This window comes from Pseudomyrmex gracilis, unplaced genomic scaffold (genome assembly GCF_002006095.1).
Source record: "Pseudomyrmex gracilis isolate BER0280 unplaced genomic scaffold, ASM200609v1 scaffold_427, whole genome shotgun sequence".
NCBI classification, from domain to species: Eukaryota; Metazoa; Arthropoda; class Insecta; order Hymenoptera; family Formicidae; genus Pseudomyrmex; species Pseudomyrmex gracilis.
This window is the reverse complement of record NW_018021011.1, coordinates 50,578-73,168: the sequence shown is the minus strand read 5'-3', so window position 1 is coordinate 73,168 and position 22,591 is coordinate 50,578. Positions and strand designations below refer to the sequence as shown.

General features: G+C 40.8%; 1 protein-coding gene across 1 annotated transcript in view; it reads left to right on the top strand.

Annotated features, from left to right (window-relative positions):
- The window catches only part of LOC109860621, a 68,040-nt gene that overhangs the window by 6,441 nt on the left and 39,008 nt on the right, over positions 1–22,591 (top strand). The window contains exon 2 of the mRNA XM_020439850.1: positions 7,040–7,197. Coding sequence (XP_020295439.1) covers positions 7,040–7,197 — 158 coding nt within the window. The remainder of the gene's footprint in view (positions 1–7,039; positions 7,198–22,591) is intronic.

Here is a 22,591-nt window from a genome sequence, read left to right as displayed (position 1 = left end):
AAAGTAAACTTTCGATCTTCTGAGGTCATGACCACGTTGGATTCAAACTTTCAGATCTAGCCAGAAGATGATAATCGACAACCGCAGACTCTGCTAACTTGTTATTTCCGGAAAGCCGACGAAACTCAAACTCGTGTGCGGCGACGCAGGAAGAGATGATAAGGACGCAGAAATACATATATGTACCTATATATATATATATACATGTATAAATCAGACATGACGCTAAGCAAAACTTCAATTTCCTCTGAAATTTCGACTTAATCGCACGTTCCTCGAGCGATCTTTTCTACTCACGAATGACGATTATCTTTTTCCATTCAATTTAGCACCCCGAAACGCGATGAAATGCGCGATGAAATATATCGGTTTGAAATGATATGTTAAGATAACAATATTTTAAACGAGAAAATAGGAGATGGCGATTATCAATCATCGAACTCTCGATTTGTTATCGCGCGATATTCATGAAAAATCGATTTCGAAATTTTCTCACCAAATACAAAAAACTCATTGCAAATGGCAAATGAATTTCGCACAGCCGCACAAACGCGAGAGACGTCGATTCCAAACCATGTATTTATCGCTTAAAGCATTCAAAAGTCATCAATCGATCGATTAGAACGTAATAACACAAAACCGAAATTGAAAGCGGTTTCTCACATTTGTGATTAATGCCAATTGTACATTCTATATGTAAATTCGGCAATCAACATATATTTTCAATATGTTACGTGGTAACCAACTGTATCGAAATTTGATTTGATAATCACAATAGCATAATTTAACGCGTAAACTATTTCTTTCGCCGTCCAGTTCTATTTTAACTTAAATCGTGTAACATTGCGATTTAAATTATTAAAATATTTATGATTTTATGTACATGTGTAGGTACTTTGATTTATTTGTATCAAAGAAAAATTACACAATTATTCTGAAGGCAAAACAAAACAAAGCCGAGAAAGATATTTCATGATATTTGAAGTAACTCTCAATGAGAAAACCTATAACAGTATATCTGTGTGTAGCAAGAAATCTCTTTTTCAAAACTGTAAGCCACACATACACACACACACACATATTTACACATTTAGCTTTATCTATTCGTTCCTGCATCTGAGACTGCGATATTCTCGCTGATGCATTAAGTGCTTTATAGTACCTGAATACAATCTCGCGTCGAAGCGAATTTCTCAGGATTTATTCTGAAATGAGAGCGGAAACTCGCTTGTGAAGAGCGTCTTGTGAAGAGGAGAAGTAAAAGAGAGACGCGGTCGCGCGCGCTATTCGGTCTAGCTGGCTAGAAAAATCATACAAGCTTGTGGAGCAGCACAGTCGAACGTTCTTCCTCTTGCGATCTTGTTACAAGGAGACCGTCGGCAAGCGGTTCGTTAGCTGTGCTACCGCGAGTGTAACTACTATTTTACGTAGATCTTACGCGCGTAAGAACTCAATGAGAGAGCAAGACTCTTGATGCGCGCAAAAACCCGATACGTAAGCGTGTTATGTTTAAAAAACTTTTAATTGGACGAGCGCACAAAAAGGTTTGCAAGAATCGCATCGAATGAAATGAGCAAAATCTACTCAAGACAAATTAAAAATCAAAATGTGAATACGCACAGAATAGCAAAAACTTTCCTACTGTAATGTATATAAATTTAATCTTTCTACATCTCTGCAAAAAATTGTTGATTTAACTAAAAAAAGTTATCACTTTATATTCAATATTTATATGTGCGAATACGTAGTAGATCGTATTGTTGTAACGAAAACAGAGAACCAACGTGAAAATAAGATATTCAAAAGAGATGCGAAATTTCTCATGCGGAATCACAACCCGATATATCAATAATATTATCTTCACTGTAGAAGTCGTGCGAATGCATCTTGAATCACGCTTAATCCACGTAAATCGAGAGAAAGAGAGAGAGAGAAAGATAGCTCCGTGTATCGCGTTTCTCAGTTCGACAGAAAAATATGTCTGAAAAATGCAACATGGAGAACCTGTTCCGTGCTTTCAACGCTTCTTTCGGAGAAGAATGCATCTGGCGAACTCGCAGACATGTCGCGCCGAGGCGTTCGTTATGGAAAGCAGTGCAGCATCGACCGTGGACATATCCGTGCGCGACAAGATAAAAGCATATGCATCCGCATCTTATATGCGCATGCAGGATGCGCTGGATTCACGGCCAATGCATGTAACGGAGTCTGATTTTTTTTTTTTTTTAATGAGTTCGGAGATGAAATTGTGCCACGGAAACGACTGAGGTCGTTGTTGTAAAGTGGAATTTCTTTTTCGTTCTCGATATTATCGTTCGAGATATTGCTAAAAGTGAATTGAATTCAGTCAAGAGCCACTGATAATTAAGCAAGAATTCGAGAGACACTCTCATCTATATTTCTCGAAATTAAAACCTGATCTAAAGTTTTTGTTATTAAATCTTCCTGTACTTACAAACTTTAACATTTTATTTTTTAACATATTTGTAACGTCATTATTTTACAAACAAAATATATTTTTATTGTTTTGTTGTACAGATGTATGCTTCGATGTACGTTGGAAAAAGAATTTATTTTTACTTGAAACCAGAGAATGTAAGACGTGCGAAGAGATATGGATCACAACTAGTACAGTACTTGTTCACCGTCGTGGAACGTGTTTGGCTGCAAACACGTGCTCGAAATGGCACCATAATTGGCGTGATAAATCTCGCGTCACGCGCGAGTTCCGATACTATGATAAGACTCACCACCCGGCAGCGGCGTAAGACGACTTAAATATTTCACCGTTGAAATATTTCCGCCCAATTTGCATCGGCCACAGAGTCCGCGTGCTCTTACACGACCGCGTCGCATCTCGTGAATACGTAATTTCGCTCACGCTACACCTCTACCTCAAAATATCTTTTGATCGCTTACAGAAACTTTTGTCGCAGCATTTCCACGAGAATCGAATTTTCCGCAGGATGAAAAATGATTCGAAAAACGCGACCTCGGTGAAAGATTGATAGACTCGATTGCACAACAGCTGGGAGTTTGATTTAGTTGGAAATTATGAGCAAAAACAGTAGTTCCGCCGGAAGAAAGATCGCATATTTTGCGATCTTTTGTTATCTACAATTGGATCTACAATTATCGTACGTGTCAAGACAAAAAAGAAGGTCGTGAACTCGTGAACTTTTGAATAATTAAAATGAATTTTTTTTTTTATAATTCATGAAAATTGTTATAACACACTCGCGAAAAACGTCCGTCTGGATTCAAACAAAAGCCCAGGATTTCGATCGCAGTTGTCGATTATCGAAAGCGAACTAAATTATTGCCACGCAAACCTCGCCACGAATCTCACTTATAGATATTTTACAAGCATCGCCGGCTGCATTTTACGTCATGCGCTACACGGGTGTAATTTACACATCGATCCAGAATGTACCGCGATACACATTACTATGCGCAAAACACAACGAACGGAGCGAACGAGATTCTGGCAGCGGTCGGTGGAATTATTTGTAGGATACCAATCGGGGTTGTCGTTCGGCACGTGCAAATACGCGACGAACACGCCAGGCATATAGTCGCGATCAGATTCACGGAGTTCTGCGATTACGGAAGATGCACGAGTATACACCATTGTCCGACACCTTCCAAAGTCGATCGATTTATTCTCTCTCTGAAACTGAACGAAGCGGCAAATTGTTATCGAAATTAGACTCGTTGTCGTAAATTATATCGGCTTTGTTAATCTGGTAATAATTTTACACTATACACATATACACACACACACACACACACAAGCGGCAAATATTTGAAGAACACTGCTCAAAATTCTGAACAACTCTACATAATTTATTGGAAGTTTGTTGTATTAATTTATATAATGCAATTTCGTATGTTTCTGCACATGTGTGTGTGTATAAACTTTGTATTATTATAAATAGTAACCGTTATGTTTTCCGCAGCCATAAACAAGTAAATAAAATGTGAATTATGTATACCTATTTTAATAACGCGGCTTTTAAATTGTTTAAGATTTAATTTTACAATAATGCGGTTAAATATGTTCATATTTACAAATTAAAAAATATTTAAAAAAAAGAGAAAGAGTCTTAATACAAAAGATTTAAAATTTATAATTACTACACGTTTAAAATTTATAATTACTCTTAACACAATTACAAATTGTGCGGAAAAAATAATAGGTACAATGGCTCTCGTTGTTGTCTGCGCGCAAACTTGCTTTTGTTGGCGCTTAGGGGCAGCAATGTAAACGCGGCATTAGCATACATTTTAGACGGCTATACTATACATGCGGCACTGTATCGTATTGCGCTATTAAAATTAAACAAACACTGTTGTTATATTCGATAACGCTCGGCGTGGTTTAATTTACGCTTGAAAAGACAGTTGTAAAGTCGAAATTTGAGAATTCAATAGTTGTCCGCTCATCCATTCGCTCTAATCATAATATACTCAACATGTGTATAATAATTGCAGAATGCAATTTATTGAAAAGCACGTATATTTCGTCATTGTCAGCAAATTTGCTGCCAAGCACTTTTATACCGCTGACCTGTTAGACGATTAAGAATATAACTTGCCAAATTCAGTAAATTCTCGCTTCGACAAAAACCAACTGTATATAATCACCGTATTATTAATGAACGCGATCTGGCTATTCGCCAGCGGCCGCTGTCTGCGCTTCCTGTGACAATTCGAACCTGTTAGCATCACAAATGGACAAGTAACGGGGTCGACAACCCCCGGCCTGGCGTCACCCATTTTAACATGTAAAAAAAAAAAAATGATCGAAAATTGTACACACCGGCATCGTTGAAGTTTGCATTGTTGTTGATTTTTTGTGCAGATTTGTGCGGCGGGCAAAGTAACGAGCAACGGATATGAATAACACGTTTCGGTTTGTGTGTTGTAAAAGCGCTATCTGCAAAATCGCAAATCCTGCACGCGCGCAGCGTTTGTAATACATTTCATAGATGAGTTGATCTCAGAAGTGTAATAAGATAAGTTTTGAATATCTTGCGTTAAAGTAGACACACACATACATCGTAGCAATTTCCACTCGCATCCTACTTAAGTGTGTTCTCCAAGTTAGACTTGCACCACTTTCAAAGTAATTTTGCATCTTGATACGTACGCCTTCAAATGAAGGAGAGATGTAAAAGTCAGTTACTATATATACATATATATTGGATACACACATAACAAGCGCATTTTTGTCTTCAAGTGAGAGAAAATCCAGACCAGAGGCATATTTTATATACACATAATAGGATAAACCAGCAGGATCCCGGTGGTGCGGAATTCAAATTTTGCAAAGTGATTTATCCGCAGCGGAGGTGGAAGTTAAGGGTTAACGCAGTATTCTAGTAGTAGTACGTGACATTATGCGGTATAATCCTAAATGTCGAGATTATTCCGGAAGATCGTTATGCAACTTGGGCGGCGGTCGGTTACTTCGCACGACGAAGGAAGTGAAATCTCGAAACGGCGTCTAATATAAAATCTGGAGAATCGTAAGTTTGCGGGTTTGCGGGAGAAGAACAAGGTAAAAAGGAAGAAAAAGAGAGAGAGAGAGAGAGAGTCCGGCGTGGCGAACCATGGCGGAAGTCCCCTGTTGAAAAATATACATTTGCACTCTTTCAAAGCGAATTCGGATTATCGGGAAAAGCACACGATTGCGCGAAGTGTACGTTACCGACAAAGTGAGTTCTCGCGAAAGCATCTCCTCGTCTTCGATTCGGCCATTGGAGAGTGTCGCGACTGTGCGATACTTGTTTTCCCAGTTAAAAGCCCGGGCTATAGAGGAGCGCGGCACAGCAAAACAAGTTGCAGTCTCTTACAAGCTACTCTCGCAGGAATCTCTGTTGCATTGATACCGCGCGCGTAACAGGAAGTACGCGGCAGAAAAGGTTTATTTTCAAAGCTCAGCTTTAGTTCATAGTACCGTCGCGTATTTATTTTGCCATTTTACAAACTGGAGCGCTAAGCAAGGAAGAAGCTCTTATTATTCCGATATAACGAGAATGCTTTGCAGCGGGAAAAGAATGTAGGAAGAGCGTCGAAAATGACAGCACCCGGCTATAGAGACAAATGTGATATTTTACGAGGTCCGCGCGCAATAATGGGAAGCCATGGAGTTCGAGTCGGTTCCGATTTATGGCCGACATCGACGACATTTTATCCGGCAACACATTATAATTCAACCCTTCTAACCGAATTCGAAATACAACACACATAAATGTACATGTCACGATGCACGAACACTTCTTGCATCCATGGTGTCCGCAATATTTCGTGTTCCGATACGCAATTTATTACTGCCTGGATCATAACGGTTATTGCTCGTCGATGTTTTTCTACATGTTTTTTTACACTGCCACTGTGTAAACATGCATCGTTACTTTGCATGAATGCATTTAATAAATAAATCGATAACCGTTGCATAAAACTTCGGGTTACACGTATTACAATATTATTATAATACGTACATAGCGCGCAAAAAGTACGGATTACAAATTCCTTACAGATAATATAAAACAATATTCGATATGTTTCAATCTTTTTTAAAAATTTCTGTTAATATTTATCGAGATTGTGTCGGATAAAAAAATACCGAATAAAAAAAAAATATGTTTCAAATCAAAGATTTTAATCACGTAACAAAATACTATTAACCATAACTTTTTTTTTATGTTCTTTCGCTTCGTAATATTTTCATTTCATTAAAAAATAGTATGCGATATAATATATCTCTATTTGTATCTCTTGGTCGTGTTCAACTATATAGATAGACAAAGAGTTTTATATAAATAATATATATTGAATTACATGTATTATTACTGACTTCGGCGAAAGATATTAATTCATCGTACTTGTTGCCTTTGCGTGATGGCATATTATCGCGATCGACGCAGACAACCCGAGAGTTAAATTACATCCCGTAGAGACGTAAAAGCGTGTTACGGCAGCTGTTAACCCGACTGTAATAATAACAGCTTGTGATTGATTACCCATGTTTCAGGCGTACGTCGATCTGGTGAAGGCCTGGGGCTGGAAGAGTTTCACCATTATCTACGAGAACAACGAGGGGCTCGTGCGATTGCAGGAACTTCTGAAAGCGCACGGACCCAGCGAATTTCCCATTACGGTCAGACAGCTGAGCGAGGGATCGGAGTATCGGTGAGTTGGTTCCTCTCTCGTCTACTCTCTTATTCTTTTGCGGCACGACTGCAGTTTCCTCCTTCGCGTGGTAAACCCGTGGCATTAAGCTTCCGTGGTTTCACGTTGACATCCCAATCTATCTTACCTTTCGCTATATAAACAACGGAATTTACTCCCGCGTGCACATATCTTAACTCTTACTCTCTCTCTCAATAAATATATGAATTTCAAACAAATTAGAATCGCCACTTGCATGATTATTTTCTCGCTCTACTCGTGAAAATGAAAAAATATATTTTTGTGAGAGATAAGATATTGTATATCGTTGTATTTATGAAAGAGATAAAATATTTGTAGTCTCGTCAAGAGAAAGTAAATCGAAAAGGGGGGAAAAACTCATCAATCTTTTTGGATTCGTTTTCTTGATCCACGAAATATCCGTGTACATCAAATTTCAGCGAAAACGGAACACGAAACGTTTTCAGAAGCTCAGCCATCTTTCGCTCGAATCGATTATTCTCGACGCGGTCCGGCCCGGCGGCGATCTCCTCGATCGATCGCGTTGTAACAAGCGCGTAGATCTTTGTCGTGTCGAAACAGTTCGAGAGAACAGTCCGGCTCGCTGGCCATCGACGATCGATATTAACGTCGCATTAACGGCGGAGCCTAAACATCAATTGTATCGTACGTGGCGCACCGCACGACCGTACATCGAGAATGGATCATTAAGATTGAAACGTTGTGTCGGGCGTCATGTAACGCTTACTACACGACGATGATCTTCTTAGGCAGAGTCGCGATGTGGTCGTGACAGTATCGATCCTCGGGCTGCGCCGCGCCGTTGGGAAACTGTGTCAACTGTGGGGCAGTAAGCAGCAGCCAATGGGCGAATCTTCTCTCCCTTCGCGTTCCATTTTACCCGATGACCTGTTTGCTCTACTCACCCGTTCGGCAATGACGCTGCCGGAACCGTTCCATATCTCGACGCTTTGCGAAGCCTATAATTAACAGAAAACTCCACATAGACGGTCGCCGCACAATGACGACGTGTGAAAAATGTCAAGGATCGCACTTTCCGGTTTTACATCAAACAATTCCTTCAACAAGCGCTTGTCGTTTTTTTTTTTTTTTTTTTTTTTTTTTTTTTTTTTTTAACCAAAGACAAACAAAAAAAGTAGAATTACATAATGTATTTTTTATTTATTTATTTTGTTCAAATAAAACAAGCAGCAACTTATTAAAGCTCAATTAGATTTTAACAGTTTATTAGTTGCGACGGAAAATAGAGTACTTACAAAAGCGCTCGTTCACATATTTTGCCGTAATTAAAACTTACAAAAGAATCGCAATCACGCTGGTTGCGGCTACTCAAACGGTTTAAAATAGAATTGAAGAAAACGGTGGACACAACTTTTGTTGTCCGTCCTTGCTGTTTCCATCTGCAATCGTGACCTCTTGAAACCTCGGAAAAATATACACAACTTACTTCTTATACATTGCGCCATATTATACGATCTACGGAAAAAGTTTTTCTCTACGTTGCATTATTCATAAAGGCCATCCACGAATGTGACTTATAGCTGCCATCTTACGGCTAGAAGGGTGAAACGATAGGGATTTGAATAAATTCGGTTAGATTTGCCCTTGGACATGCAACGTATCCTGTCGTAAAATTCATCGCTTGTGTTACCGTCCCTCTTGTTCCGGCAAAGCAACCAATTTACGAAACTTCCGCAATGTCGTGTCGTATGCGTCGCACGAACAAGACTGATATCTGTCTTGTTTGACAAAATATAAAACTGTCCCGTGAAATTTTCCACGATAAAGCGATGTGTATCTAATTTCTTTAAATTATCGCTTGGAAAGTTTTAAGCGTTCGAATGACAAGCTTGATGATGGATATTTCAGCTCGCGTCACGTACGCGGCAATTTATAATACTTAATAACACGCTTAAATGGAGATGGAAACTTGCGTCTCTTCCCGAGATGCTGAAAGATTAACTTCGATACGTTGACTTCGTACCTATAGTTATTCCCTGACGTGGACGTAGGAAATGAACGACGCTCGCGGAGCATAGTGTAGCCGCGATGCGGAAATGAAGTCGTATCTTATCTCGGTTTCACTCTCTCTCCGACTACTCACTGAGATTCGCAAAGTGAATAATTCCCCGACCATTCATTTCGGCGTTCCGTTTTAGCGCGAATGCTCGCAGTATGGACAAAAGGCGAGCGAATGAAGCCCGTATGGAAACAGAGACTGGCGGCGGCGAAATAAAACCGTCCCTTTTTATTTTTCGTGGCGAGCAGATGCGAAGAAAAGATGAAGCTGTGCGTCCAAAGCTAGACTTTTTTCCGAGCAAATAATATAAAATGAAATAAACCTGCTTTTATATATATATATATATATATATATATAACTTACGTACTTATAAGTATATATATATATATATATATATATAAAGTATTTATTTATATATTACGTAAAACTGGCTTGGTGGAAAGAAATGTTTGAGCAACAATAAAGTCATCGATGGCATAAATGTCTTTACTTTGGCGAGATATTGCACAAACGCGATAACGAGCCAGCGTTTAACATTTGCTCTTCTTGGATTTGTTATTACTGTTTATTTATGAATCGTTTCGGATACTTGAATACACGTCCCACGTATACGTACGCAATCCGCATGATTAAAAGAGAGAAACTTCGAAATTTCGACGAGAGAATATTGCGATTTGCGAAACACAACAATACATTGATAAGATACATTTCAAAATTGTTATTCACAATAAGCTGAAAGAGTATGAATATATGCACTAATCTCGATACACATGAATACGGGATAATTCTCAAAGCGGTGAGATAAGAGCGCGCTACACTGGCGCATAATGGCTATGTACTGATTTCTGTAGAAACTCACGCGAGCGAAAGAGATTATCTCTGAAGCTGTGTGTGACTTTTGAACGAGCGGACGCGCCTGAAAGTGTCCGGGCTTTCACAAGAGGAGATTCTGTGAGAGAAACGGCTCACGATCGGATCGACAGGATCACGCTTTATCGTGGAGAACACTTGGGGCGGAAAAGAGAGCGAACACGGAAAATCGCGAAAAGGGGAGAGTTTTACAGGGCGATACAGCTCCGGCGGTTAAACCGCTTGCCAGAGAGCAAACAGTGCCAGTGCACTTCGCAGCTGACAGTGATATAAAACTTTATCTCCAGCAGGCGCAACCAAGCGAGAGATGACCGCTCCGAAAACCACTCTCAACACGTTTCGGATAATATCGCGTGCTGATATTCGCGAATGGTATTCTTCTCTGTGCAACAAGTGCATCGTCAAAGGCGGAAGAGAGACAAAAAATCATTTGAAAAAACCCTTCGCACGTTTGCGAACAATTGTCAAAACTAAAAGAGAAAAAAGAAACGATTAAATAATAATGTCTTTATTCACACAACGCAACAAAATTAAAACAAACTACAAAACAGTCACTGAGATTTTATAATCAAAGAGTTAAATAGCTTGAGAATTAACATCTGTTTGCGCGAGTTTCCCCGCGACTAACATCGCGACTAATATCGCGACCAACACCGGGTTTACGTTCAACGGCGCTTAATCTCTCGCAGATTCAAGAGACCGCGAAGGTTCGTCAAGCGGTAACTCAAACGTTTCTCGTCTATATCGAAGTCGCTCGAAGATTCTAAGATAACCCGTACTACTACGAAGACGAACTGCGAAAGGCTCGCTGCCTGCCGCCGCCGTCGCTCCGGCTAAGTCACTCGCCTAATGGAGAGAAACGGGAAGATGGAAGGAAACCACGCGCGCGCGCGCGCTCGCTCGCTCGCACGAGGATTGGTGCAGCATAAGTAATTGAAATGTTTCGAAGTCGGCCGTGTGGAAACACTCAGTTTCGCAAGATATATACGTCCGGACTCGTCCTGCAGTTATACGACCGGCATGATGATAAGGAGCTTCCTTCTCGAGAGACTTCAAACGCATCGTCCAATCCGTCCTGGCCACACGAACTTTGGGGTTGATAGTTTCGTCGGGGTGGATGGTTCGCACGGCTGGTCCGGCAAATCTTACGTCACGTTTTCCGCCGACTCGAACACCCGATTGATCAAAGGAACGCCGACCGTAGTGGTATATCTTATGTAATCACGAGGAATACCATACTTTTCTTTCCCCGTCGTGTCCGCCAAGTCAATTAGAATCATTTCCGCGAAACTTCGCGCGGAAGTTTTTCTTTCGATCGACAGAGGAGACGAGAACGCATATTTTCTTTCCTCTCGATGATTTTCGATAACAAATTCAATTTATGTTAGAGAGAAGCAAGACGGAATCGATATCGCGAATGGAAATAATTCCAGGTGTTATAAAAGAGAGAGCGCCTGAGTATTTAGATAAGTAAATTGAATACTCGCGTTTATACAAAAAAATATCTCTTGACAGTTGTCGTAAAATCATTAAGCTGAAATAATTTTACGCGTCCTATATTTCTTTTTTTTTTTCCTTCTTCAAACAGAAATGTACGTTCGAACGAACATTTCCTCGTTGAGGCTATGAATTTGCTTAACAGTGCGAACTTGGCGGTCCTAACATCGCGTTTTATGATTCCGGTTGTTTTGCCCTTGCGGTAATTTCTCCCTACGGTACTAAAACCACCACTATGAAAAGGAAAAGTATTTGGGTGTGCGCGTGTATACGTGAACATCAATGTGCCCGTCGTGTTTAGATGGGATCTCTCTTTGCGAGTGTAAGCAACGAGGGGATTTCAGATTTCAGCCACTTTACAAACTTGTACGATAAATGTTTGATCAGCAATGAAATCGAGTTTGAGATACGTGACGAGGATAAGCAACGATACGCATAAAGTTAAAACCGGTGTTTTAAGAGCGATAAACCGCGGATAAAAATATGTAATGGGTTCGGAGCGCGACGGACGCGCTATCGATATCCCATAAAAAGATATACAAATGCGGAAGAGAAGGGAAAAATACGTTTTCGAAGAAAACGATATTTGAACCGAGCAATGAAAACAAACCACCGAGCGGAAACCACCGAGCATTTGCACATGAAAAGTGAACATTTATTTTAGCGGAAGAAACAAATTAAACTTTTTCACTTAGTGACGACGCGAACGAGCATAATACGTTTTCTCCCGGTGGCAATTTCGTTCGGAAGGTTAAACCCGTCGACAACACTCGCGCATTCACTAACGAGATAAGGCGCTCACGTAAACGCAATCTTTGTTGCGGGGCTGATGTACCGAGGATCGAGGAATCAAGTATAGCGACGTAGATATACTATGAATAATCTTCCAGGAATATGGCCCTTCCAGCGCATCCGGCTGCATCTGCATCTCGCGATGTACAAGCGGGGACTCTCGAGGGCGAGTCCGCCGGGGGATTAAAGCGAGCTTCCTCTCGGGGGAAACAAATGAGTATGTTAATTCAAGCGTAAAAGTGGGCACGGTTGAACCTTGGCGTGCGCGCGCGCGCGCGCATCGCATCCGGTTTTCCTCTGTTGCGCGCTACATTTCGCAACGATACAATCAATTCTCCCGTATTTAACAACAAGCACCGCGTATATACCGGAGTTAAACTTCGAGTACAATTTGAAGAATTCGTAGTAATTTGATAAAATCAGGAAAATTCACTTTTTTTCTTTCTGAGATACGAGAATTGAGCTTGTAATCGAGTTACACGAAGTAAAGGATTCAACAATCGTAAAAATAGTTTTATACTGATAATTTACAGAAAATGTTCACGTGTGTGGACATAAAAAAGAATGACTTTTTTAAATAGACATTTCTTCGTTGTAATAAACTGTGACGATGCTGTTACAAACAACGTTTTCCTATTTTCCTCGAGAATCATACGGACTTGCTAACGATGGAAATAAGAGCGACGATTATAAAACGACGCGGAGAACAAGCTACGCCGGGAATTTCTGGCGAATGCAGCCGCGCGACGACAGTCGAGAACTTCCTCTCGCGCGGCGCCGGTTCTGGCGACGAGCAATTTTATCGCGAGCAACCGTTTGTTAAACCCGGAACTTCCCGCGTACGCGCGCGCTTTGCACCCCGGGGAGAGATTTAGCCGCAATCTCGAGGCGATAAGCCACGATCCCCTTTCTCCTCCTCCTACTCCTCCTCTACCTCTGTACCGTGCGCAGAGATATAAATATGTGACGGCATGATGCACGGTTTTCCGCAATGTCGCGTTGCGATGACGACTTGCTCGCCATCGTCGTTTCTCAGTTGTCTACCTCCACTTGCGTGATTCCTCAAATACAAAAAACAAAGTAAGTCCTTATCACGGAAGTATTTTCTGATTTATGAGCAAGACAGAGCTTCAAAAAAAGTTCTACCTCTGATACATACGTAATTAAAAACGTTAACGTGTATGTGTGTATATATATATATATATATATATATATGTATGTATACAGAATCATTAAAAACTCAATTTTGAGGAAAATAACGTCGTTCAAGTGTTAACGGGAATCCACCGTTTGAAAGGATATTCGTGTTAAAATTCAATTCCGTCGAACTGTAGAGGCGCAGGAACGATCGACTAGGCAGAAGCGGCGGACGACTAGGTAAATAAGGTGTGAACGATGAGTTATCGCCGTGCAAACTTCCTCGCCTCATCCGTTACCTTCGTCGAATGGATTCTTCTGGCTGGCTTGGCGGTTCTGCCGCCTTGCTTTCGCGTGCCTCGCCATACCTCTCCGCTACCAACCTTCTCTCTTCCATAGTGTAGCGGTAGTCTGGATGAGAAATGGTCTTGGCCGTTAGTGGTTGCGTGTAAGTTATATGCATCTCGATGGACGCCGTGGAGTCGAGTACAGTTCACACTGAATGGAGTACGGGGTAACTGCTGGCGCGCGAAGTCACCCTTTCGCAACACTCTTCTCAAACTCGTGAAACGCTCGTTAGCGTGAAATTAATTTTATTTACCGTTGCCGTTCTCGCACCTCGTTCCCGCCATCTTCTCTTCCGGCTTCTTCTATCCGTGTGATATTATAAACACACAGATTGTTTGCATATTCTTCGAAGTTACCAATAAGTGCGTAATATCAACGTGCATCGCAACTTGATAAAATTCGACACGGCGATTGATCCCCATGAAAAGCAATTCGTTTCACAGCCTCCGTGTGCTGCATCGGATTGACAGTTTGGTGACGGAAAGTGTGCGCCTCCCCTGTATTGAGCACGACTCCCCGATATGAGGTGTTACGAGAGCCGGAACGAATCCATGAAAAATTGGTTTTCCGATAAAGTAGCTGTCGTCGACAGATAGAGGTCGGTCGCTCTCTTCGCTTCTTCGATATAGCGTGCGCGTGTGCGAGCGCGCTTTAATTTATATGGGTCTTCCGTTGCATTCCACGACGCGCTTCTTCCCCTTCGAGGAATAGCAACCGGGGGAGCAAGACTTTCCCCGAGATTCGGTAGATGATATCGATCACACGGGTCAATTTCTTTTTAACGAGGCTCCGCAATAGCTTGCTGAAAGCAAGACTCCGATTTAGCTCCGATGGAGTTAGAGCTCTGCCTCGCACCTGCCTCTTCTCTTCATGTAGTCGGCAATCTCCTGTCGACCATAATCTCGGTCCTCATCTTTGGATTTCTCCCCAGTGGCGGTCTGAGAAAGCGAATGATAGAATTTTTCATCAGCCGTGACCGCTATGCCAGTCTTCGTCGATTAATTAGAAAACTTCCACAACCAAGATCTACTCAATTTCTTTCGGTCTCATCTGAACTTTAAATTACTCTAGACTAATCGACAGGTTTATATCGTGACAAGTCATATTTGACGACAAAAAAAAAACGTCATTACACGAAACAATATGAGATAATAATGTAATGAACATTTAATTAAATCAAACATTTCATTATTTTTTGACAATGCGAGTCTATCTAATTATAGAAAAGTTGTTTGATCTCGACGATATTAGAAAAAAACACAAGTTTGTACAATATTTTAAAATTAAAGAAAATATAATTAATACAATGTGTTAAAATTAAAGAAAATACAATCAATATTATTTTTTCATTACAATAATAGATATTTACAAATAATTATGTACGCTAAAATTGCTATGAGGAGACGTTTTCGTTCGACTTGCGAATATTTTATTTCGAGACGCCAAGTTTAAGGTGACACAACAAATGTTGGACTACTTGTTGACGCTCGTAAGTTCATAAGCAGCAAACGCGATTAAGAAACGCACGAGCTCACTTGTGGAGCTCTCAACTATTAACGAGACGTAAAGTTTTCCGCATAAATTACAGAGACGAATTACTTAATTGCCACCGTTTTGTGTTAAGCGAGCAGGATCAATTTGCAATAAGGCGAGACTTTATAAATTGTCGTAACGTCGCGCGAAACAAAGTTCGCACGTTTTTCTTTCCTTGTTTTGTTGGTCGCAATAAAAATGTTGCGCGCAAGACACGCGGTTTTCCATTACCCTACGGTGTGTGTAGGCAATGTTCCGCACGAAATACTGTTTATGTTCGTGTACTTACGACGACAAGATAAACAGGAGGATAATATAAGAGTGTGCCTAGACGCGCTCTTTTCCTAACTGTACGAGCTCTCAAGTGGAGTTCTTTCGCAACGCGTATGTGAAATACCAGGACATTTGCAATAAAGTTGTCTGTTCTTCTAATATTACTTGAATATCACTCAATTCGCGTATACACAAGTATGCACCCGTGTGCTCAGGGTGCACACGTTTTATACTCTGTTCTTTGACATAGTGCTTGGATTTTGTATTAATCTGTTTAACATGTATGTGAGAGATTTTTACAAGTTTGCGCATGAGCTTTGAATTTTAATACTTTAATAAAGAAACCTTTAACGAGCTTTATATTTTTCGGGCGTTTCTTTCACCGTTATTCAAATTTCGAAGTTACTTGCGTTACGGACAGAATTTTTGATTCGCGTTCGGGTCCGATTGCCATTAACGAGCTCGGAGAACGACGCGTTATCGATAACTCAATTTTTGCTTTAATTCAAACATTACGCGAAATATGCGCGCTTCGTGACTTATTGAGATAAAAGAACCGTTCGGCGACGTCATACATGAAGTATTAACATACGTAACGCTATTACTGACCTTCCCGAGTTTTTAGCACTCGTACCTTTTTCATGCCGCGACGTACAGCAGATATTACCATCGTCCATCAACCGCTCGGCTCTTTCAAAAGCTGCATATTATCGTGCGCACAAAAGCCGCTTTATTCAGCCATCGCCTCATATCGAAACGGTGCAGTTTCACAATTTATAACTGAAACTTTGCTATCAGTGCTGTGCTCTCAACAATCCTTGAGCGCGACAACAACTGCATCACCACGTCTCGTTCGCGCGCAAATATCATCAATTGTCAACACTTGATATTCCATAAATTTGTTATTTATATGTATGATACTATTTTATTTTCAATTTCCTGTGGGGTGTTAAAACAATTTAGCAAATAACTTATAAAAATGAAAAGCAAATTACAATGTACACACACACACACACACGCACACGCGCGCGCGCACTAAAGAAATGAGAGATTCGAGTTTATTAGCAATATACGTGTTCTTGAGATATTACAACATCGATCACGCATCTCGAACAGCGTCTCCCGAAGGACGATGATGCATCGTGTCTCTTATACAATTTCTTAAGTGGTTGCGCACGGTCATATTTTCCGAGTGGTTGACAAGAAAATGTTTTGCTGATGTATGACTAAATCTGACGTTTCCGCTAGTACAAAGTAGCGGTCTTCAATCCGCGGGGATTAAAAGTCGCGAAAACGGGAAAAAGCAAATGTTATAAAAACGTCTTTATCTTGCGCTAACAATCCCAGCTTTTCGAATGCCAGAAGAAAAGCAGTCAAGATGCTTAAAGGTATTGATTTCCTATAGCTTTGCTGAGAAAAATTATAGGCAATTGATACACGTAGCAATTAAAGCCTTTATCTTTTTTTAAAATTCTCTAGGAGTTCATTCGGCGTTCGTTGCTATAAATTCATATAATCGCTATCGATTAGTTTTGCGAGAATGCGTTAATTACTTTGATGTGAATAAAAGAAGAACGAATTATAATATTCGGCAAAATTGTTTTCGTCTTGAGAAGTTTCAGTTTAATTTCGCCTATGTAATTTATTATACGTAACAAAGTATTTTTTAAATATCTTTGCTTTTATTTTGGAGGCGCGCGCGTGTGTTTTTGATGTTGCGATCTTGAAGATGAGGCGCGGGTTCCACTTCCGGCAAAAGTTTAACTCGAATCACCCCGATCGCGCTAACGCGAGTTTAAGCACGACTCTCGTACCGAAACTCCGTTGTTGTGCGACCAAGTAACTCGTGGGAATTTGCAAACTAACTGATGGAAACCTCATTTCGCGTGGACCGGTCTTCAGGAGTAATGCCCGCGCAGTGTCGCGCAGTGTTTTCCGCGGAGAGCTATAAGAGAGGTCGCCAAAACCAAGTACTTAAGAATAGATTCAAACGACATCACCCTTTCATATTTCTGACACGAGAATCGGAAAAACTGTTTTGACAGAGAATAAAATTTGCGGAAAGGAGAAAATAATTTCTTGAAGATGAGATTATTTGGTCGTGTTCGGATTGTGGAATATAAAACGAAAAAGAATTATCGTTTTTCTCTCGAGCGATAAAAATGTGTAGTCACTCGCACATTTCTCCCATAAGAGATATCGATTAAAAGTCTTTATAAAGATTTGTGAGTGCTTGTGAAAAATGCTTAATCGTTAAAAATTTTAACAGACTTTCTGGCGCGACCGTTAAGGAATCTCACGTTTCCTTGGTTTCTGCCGTTTCCTCGTTACCGAGTGGAATTGTCTTGCTTTACGATACTTGCCGTGATATAACATTATTAACGAAGCAAGAAGCGCGCTCGCAAAACGCGGGGAGGGCACCTTTCAAGCCGCCGCGAAGGCACGAGGGTAAATAATTTGTAAGCTCAGAGCACTTTTTGGGACACAGGTCGGCGGAATCGTTCTTGCAGAGATTACGAAGATCGCGCAAGTCTTGGCGCAAAACAATGGGAAAATTTACAATACTCCGACGGTTTCGAAACTTTGGCGGCCGAGCTATTTCCCGCACTGTGACGTGTACGGAATAAGAAGAAGCGCAATAAAACTCGGCGTTTAACAAGTTTCTATCGTCTATATGCTCAATGCGTTACACGAATTGCGTTTTCACGGGGAACTTGGCGAGCACGTAAACGGACTGCCACATAGAGAGAAACTTCGGAGCTGACGGATGAAACCACTGCGCGCGCGAAAATGAGATGCATAAGCGCAAAGTGTAAGAATAGTCGAGAAACTTGAATCCCTTACACATTTCTGACGAATGTGCTTCTCAAAGACGAAACTTTGACAAAAAGACAGCTGCTAGATTTTACGATACACTACTTTTTCTCTGTATCATCAGAGCATCCGCTCGTATGTGTGTGTGTGTGTGCGTGTGTGTAGATTGATCACAAACCCCGCTGTTATCTATCTGTCAAAGAGACAATTCTTTCTACGCATTCTTTGCAAGATTGGAAAGTTATTGCGCAATTCCCTACGCAACGGCGCAGCAATATATCCTACGAAATGCTCGGCAGACGCGCGTTATTTCGCCACTCGGTATGTTTGATGCTCGACGTTCCGATCGGGACCTTTTCGCTTATTTTTCTATCATTCAGTTGCGTTATATGTGTCGTGCAGAAAAAAGTCAATCGGATGCAGATTTTAGAAAAATAGAAATCCAGGCAGACGGAGATCTGCGAAGTAGAACTGTGTGTCTGTGCGCAAAACAGTCGATTTTTTTAATTTCGCAAATAGATCGTAAAACGCATCACGTGTCATAAGGTCATCGTGTCGCGCTTGTCTCTCACACACTACGATTTCAATCACAGCAAACAATAACAACAACATAGCAAAATTACATTTGAATATTAACAATGATCAAACAAACGGCGTCACGACATAGCGCGCGCAAGAAATAAAGAAATATTTCGAACGAACACGTTATTACGAATATACGCGAATAGCCGAATTTATTGAACAAAGCGAACTTTTTTCACCACCTTCTTTCCAAACTATGATCGTAACTTTGTCGCAGATAAGCATTTCTGGGCTGGAATGTACAGGCGCGTTGTCCTCCCGATGACGTAGACAAGCGGAATAAATTACTTTCTTTATTCACGTAGTTTTCGCTCCCGATCTGAATGATCCTCTTCAGGTTTATCTTCAGCCTCGACTCGTCCAGTAGTCGCCAAAGTATCGATTTTTTCTGTATTCCGACCGGGTTTTTACTCGGCGCCAAAAAAAAAAAAAAAAGAACGATTCTTCGAGGTAGTATAGTATCGAGAAACGAAGTCGGAAAAACACTCTCTCATAGAGCATCCGCTAAGTAATTAATGTTACGATAACAAAGCGCGCACAAAGAATTTGTGAAACATAATATATTATAAGCACAAGTACTTTATATACTAGCTTCTGATTCGGTCGTAGTACTTCAAGTATGCTATCAATTAGTGTCTTTCAATTATAAAACTAATCGCGATTAATTCTTGTGGTTAAAAAAATTGTCAAGTATAGCACATTGGTACGTAGACGACAAATCTGCGCTGTTGCTCTTTGAACAAACATGTGTTATACACCACACACGTACAGAGCGTCAACGTTTTATCGCAATCAATCTCTTAATTCGTAAAACGTTTTTTTGTAACAAGACATTTTAACGCTTTTTCTAATGATTAGTAACTTTTTTAACACTCATTCTGTAGCGTCCGTCTATGCGAAAGCTCACATCTACTAATGCTATTCGCATTTAGAACTTGGTTCATAGTGTGCTCGAATAAATTGTTACATTGTCCGGTCGCCATTATGTGTTTGGCATTGCAAGCTTGAGTTCGCCGCGGTGCCGAGGGTGTCAACTGTGGTTAACCCAATTTTCCGTTTCCACTTATATCACAATGAAGGCAGCTGGCGATCTAGAAACAGACAGGCAAATGAAGTTAGTTAACCGAGGATTGTCGGAGCGACTGAGCCGTAATTAACTCATTAGCGTCCGGCACGAAAGAAGAATGAATCGGCGACTGTCACATCTTCGGGACAACGTAAATTAAGAGCGCGCGCGCGCGCGCGCGAAGAATAAAGCCGTCGTCGTCGTGTCGCCACCTCTCGCGTACTTTGAATCCTCGCAGCGAAATTAATCTCGCGCGCGTCCGCGAAGTGGAATTATTCTCCCCCATTTTATGGGGCGTTTCCGCATTTGCTCCTCCAAAGCTTTGCCGTTCGTTGCTTTTGCTCGCACGAGCGAGTCTCTCGCTTCGCCACGAAGCGGAATATGCGTCCGTATAACTCGTCCAGCGCCTGACGTGAAAGAGAGACTAGAGCCGGCAGAACGATCCATCCTGGCTCGGAACGTGGCAAGTAAGAATCATATTTCACACGTACCACAGCAGTTTTGGAAACTGTCACAAACTGACACGCGAGAGCGTGCAACATTTCTGCGAATATATAAAAATCGCTGTCTCATAAAAAAAAACCAGATTTTTATATTTAAACAAAACAAGACACAATTATTCGTTCCTCAATTACGCATTCTGCACATTATAATCATCTAATCGCACAATTATTTGAAAAATATAGAGTTTTACATATTCGCTGCTGCGTACGGCAGTACAAAAAGAGAACGCTTTCTTCCCGAGAAGTTTTGTTCACCAGCGAATTCGCAAGAGAATCGGCGTCCGATATATCTTCCGCGTCCAATGATCAAGCAGTTAGACGCTTCTACCTCTTCCTCTCGGATCGTTCCCGTTAAAGAGCGTCGCACGTTGGTGTCGTCTTAGGAACTTGAAATTCGTGTCGCGAGTAAAACTTTAGGATTGGAACGAATAAAAAGTCCTCTCTCTCTCGCCTGTGCTAGAGGAGAGATATTTATCTTGCTTTCTCGCGCGAATCTCGCAGCGTCTTTAAAATTATAGGACGACGCGACGCGAGAAAATTTGTTCTGTCGCGCATCTCTGTACCGCAACTCTTGCGGTAAGAGTGGCGAACAGAACCGGAAATAAGTCGCGCGTCTCCTTTATTACTCCTGAGACAATGTTCTTATCTCCTTAATTTCAAGCACGTGAAACGCTCCCGTATCTGGCGCGTTTAGGCGCGAAGTTCGCGACTGTTTTTCTTTTAAACAATTAAGACTTAAGGCTCGTTGAAATTGTCAACGAGAAATATATAAGGTCTTGCGAGCCATTCGCAGGATGTTTGTGCGGAAACTGTGGGTGTATATATATATATATATATACACATGTAACGAATTCTACTTGTAAATTTTTACAAGTGAGTGTTTTTTGAATTAAAATCTCAATTCTTAAATTCATACGGGATGCTGGATTAGCATCTCACATACGAAAGACCCCGGATATCCCCCTAACTAATTTTTAAAATATTGCGAAAAAAACTCCTCGGCCAGGAGTCGAATCTCCGGCTTTCCGTGCCATCGCCTTCCCTGTTAGGCCACCGAGGCACTTGGAATTAGTCTCGCAATACTTATACATCGAAGATGGTCTGATAATGTTGTTAACGCTAATTTAAGAATTGAGATTTCAATTAAAAAAACACTCACTTGTAAAAATTTACAAGTAGAATTCGTTACATGTGTGTATATATATATATATATATACACGCACAGTTTCCGCACAAACATCCTGCAAATGGCTTGTAAGGCCTTATATGTTTCTTGTTGCTTTTCTTTTGTCACACACTTCATCACCCGATAAAGAATCTCTTGGCGAATTTACGTTGACGACGCGTGTCGTAATAACGCGTCCCTTATAGTCGGACGTTACCTATCTCGAGAAAAAGTGCAAAGCGAGATCTCTCTGTTTCTCTCTCAAGGAGATGGTTTCTTTTGCCATTAATATCTTTAAAGTACAATGTTTTTGTAAAAAGAGGAAGTAAGCGTCTATTTTTTCTGCCGGAACTTTCATACGCTACTTGCCGTTTTAATATCAGAAAAGACACACAAGAGAAAATGCATTATAATTTCTTTGGATATCTTGGACAAATGAAAAGAGAAATCATTTTTTTTTTTTTTTTTTTTTTTTTTAAACGTTTAATTAGCCGTTTTACACACACATACACGCGCGGAACCAGAGCTTGCAGGACGACATGTTATTTCAGAAAGACTTTTAAGACTGGACGTTCGCGCTGATAGTTCGTTGAAACAACGGATGTAATATAACAAAGAGAGCGTGGCTTCCGCGTTTTGTTTCCGCAAAGATAGCAAGACAGCTCGTGAAACAGACTGACATTGTGACAAAGTATTGCGCGCTGGAGTATCGCATCCTTTTTTGCGGAGACCGGTTCTATAAGAGAAATTCATCCGAGTCAGCATCAAAGCAG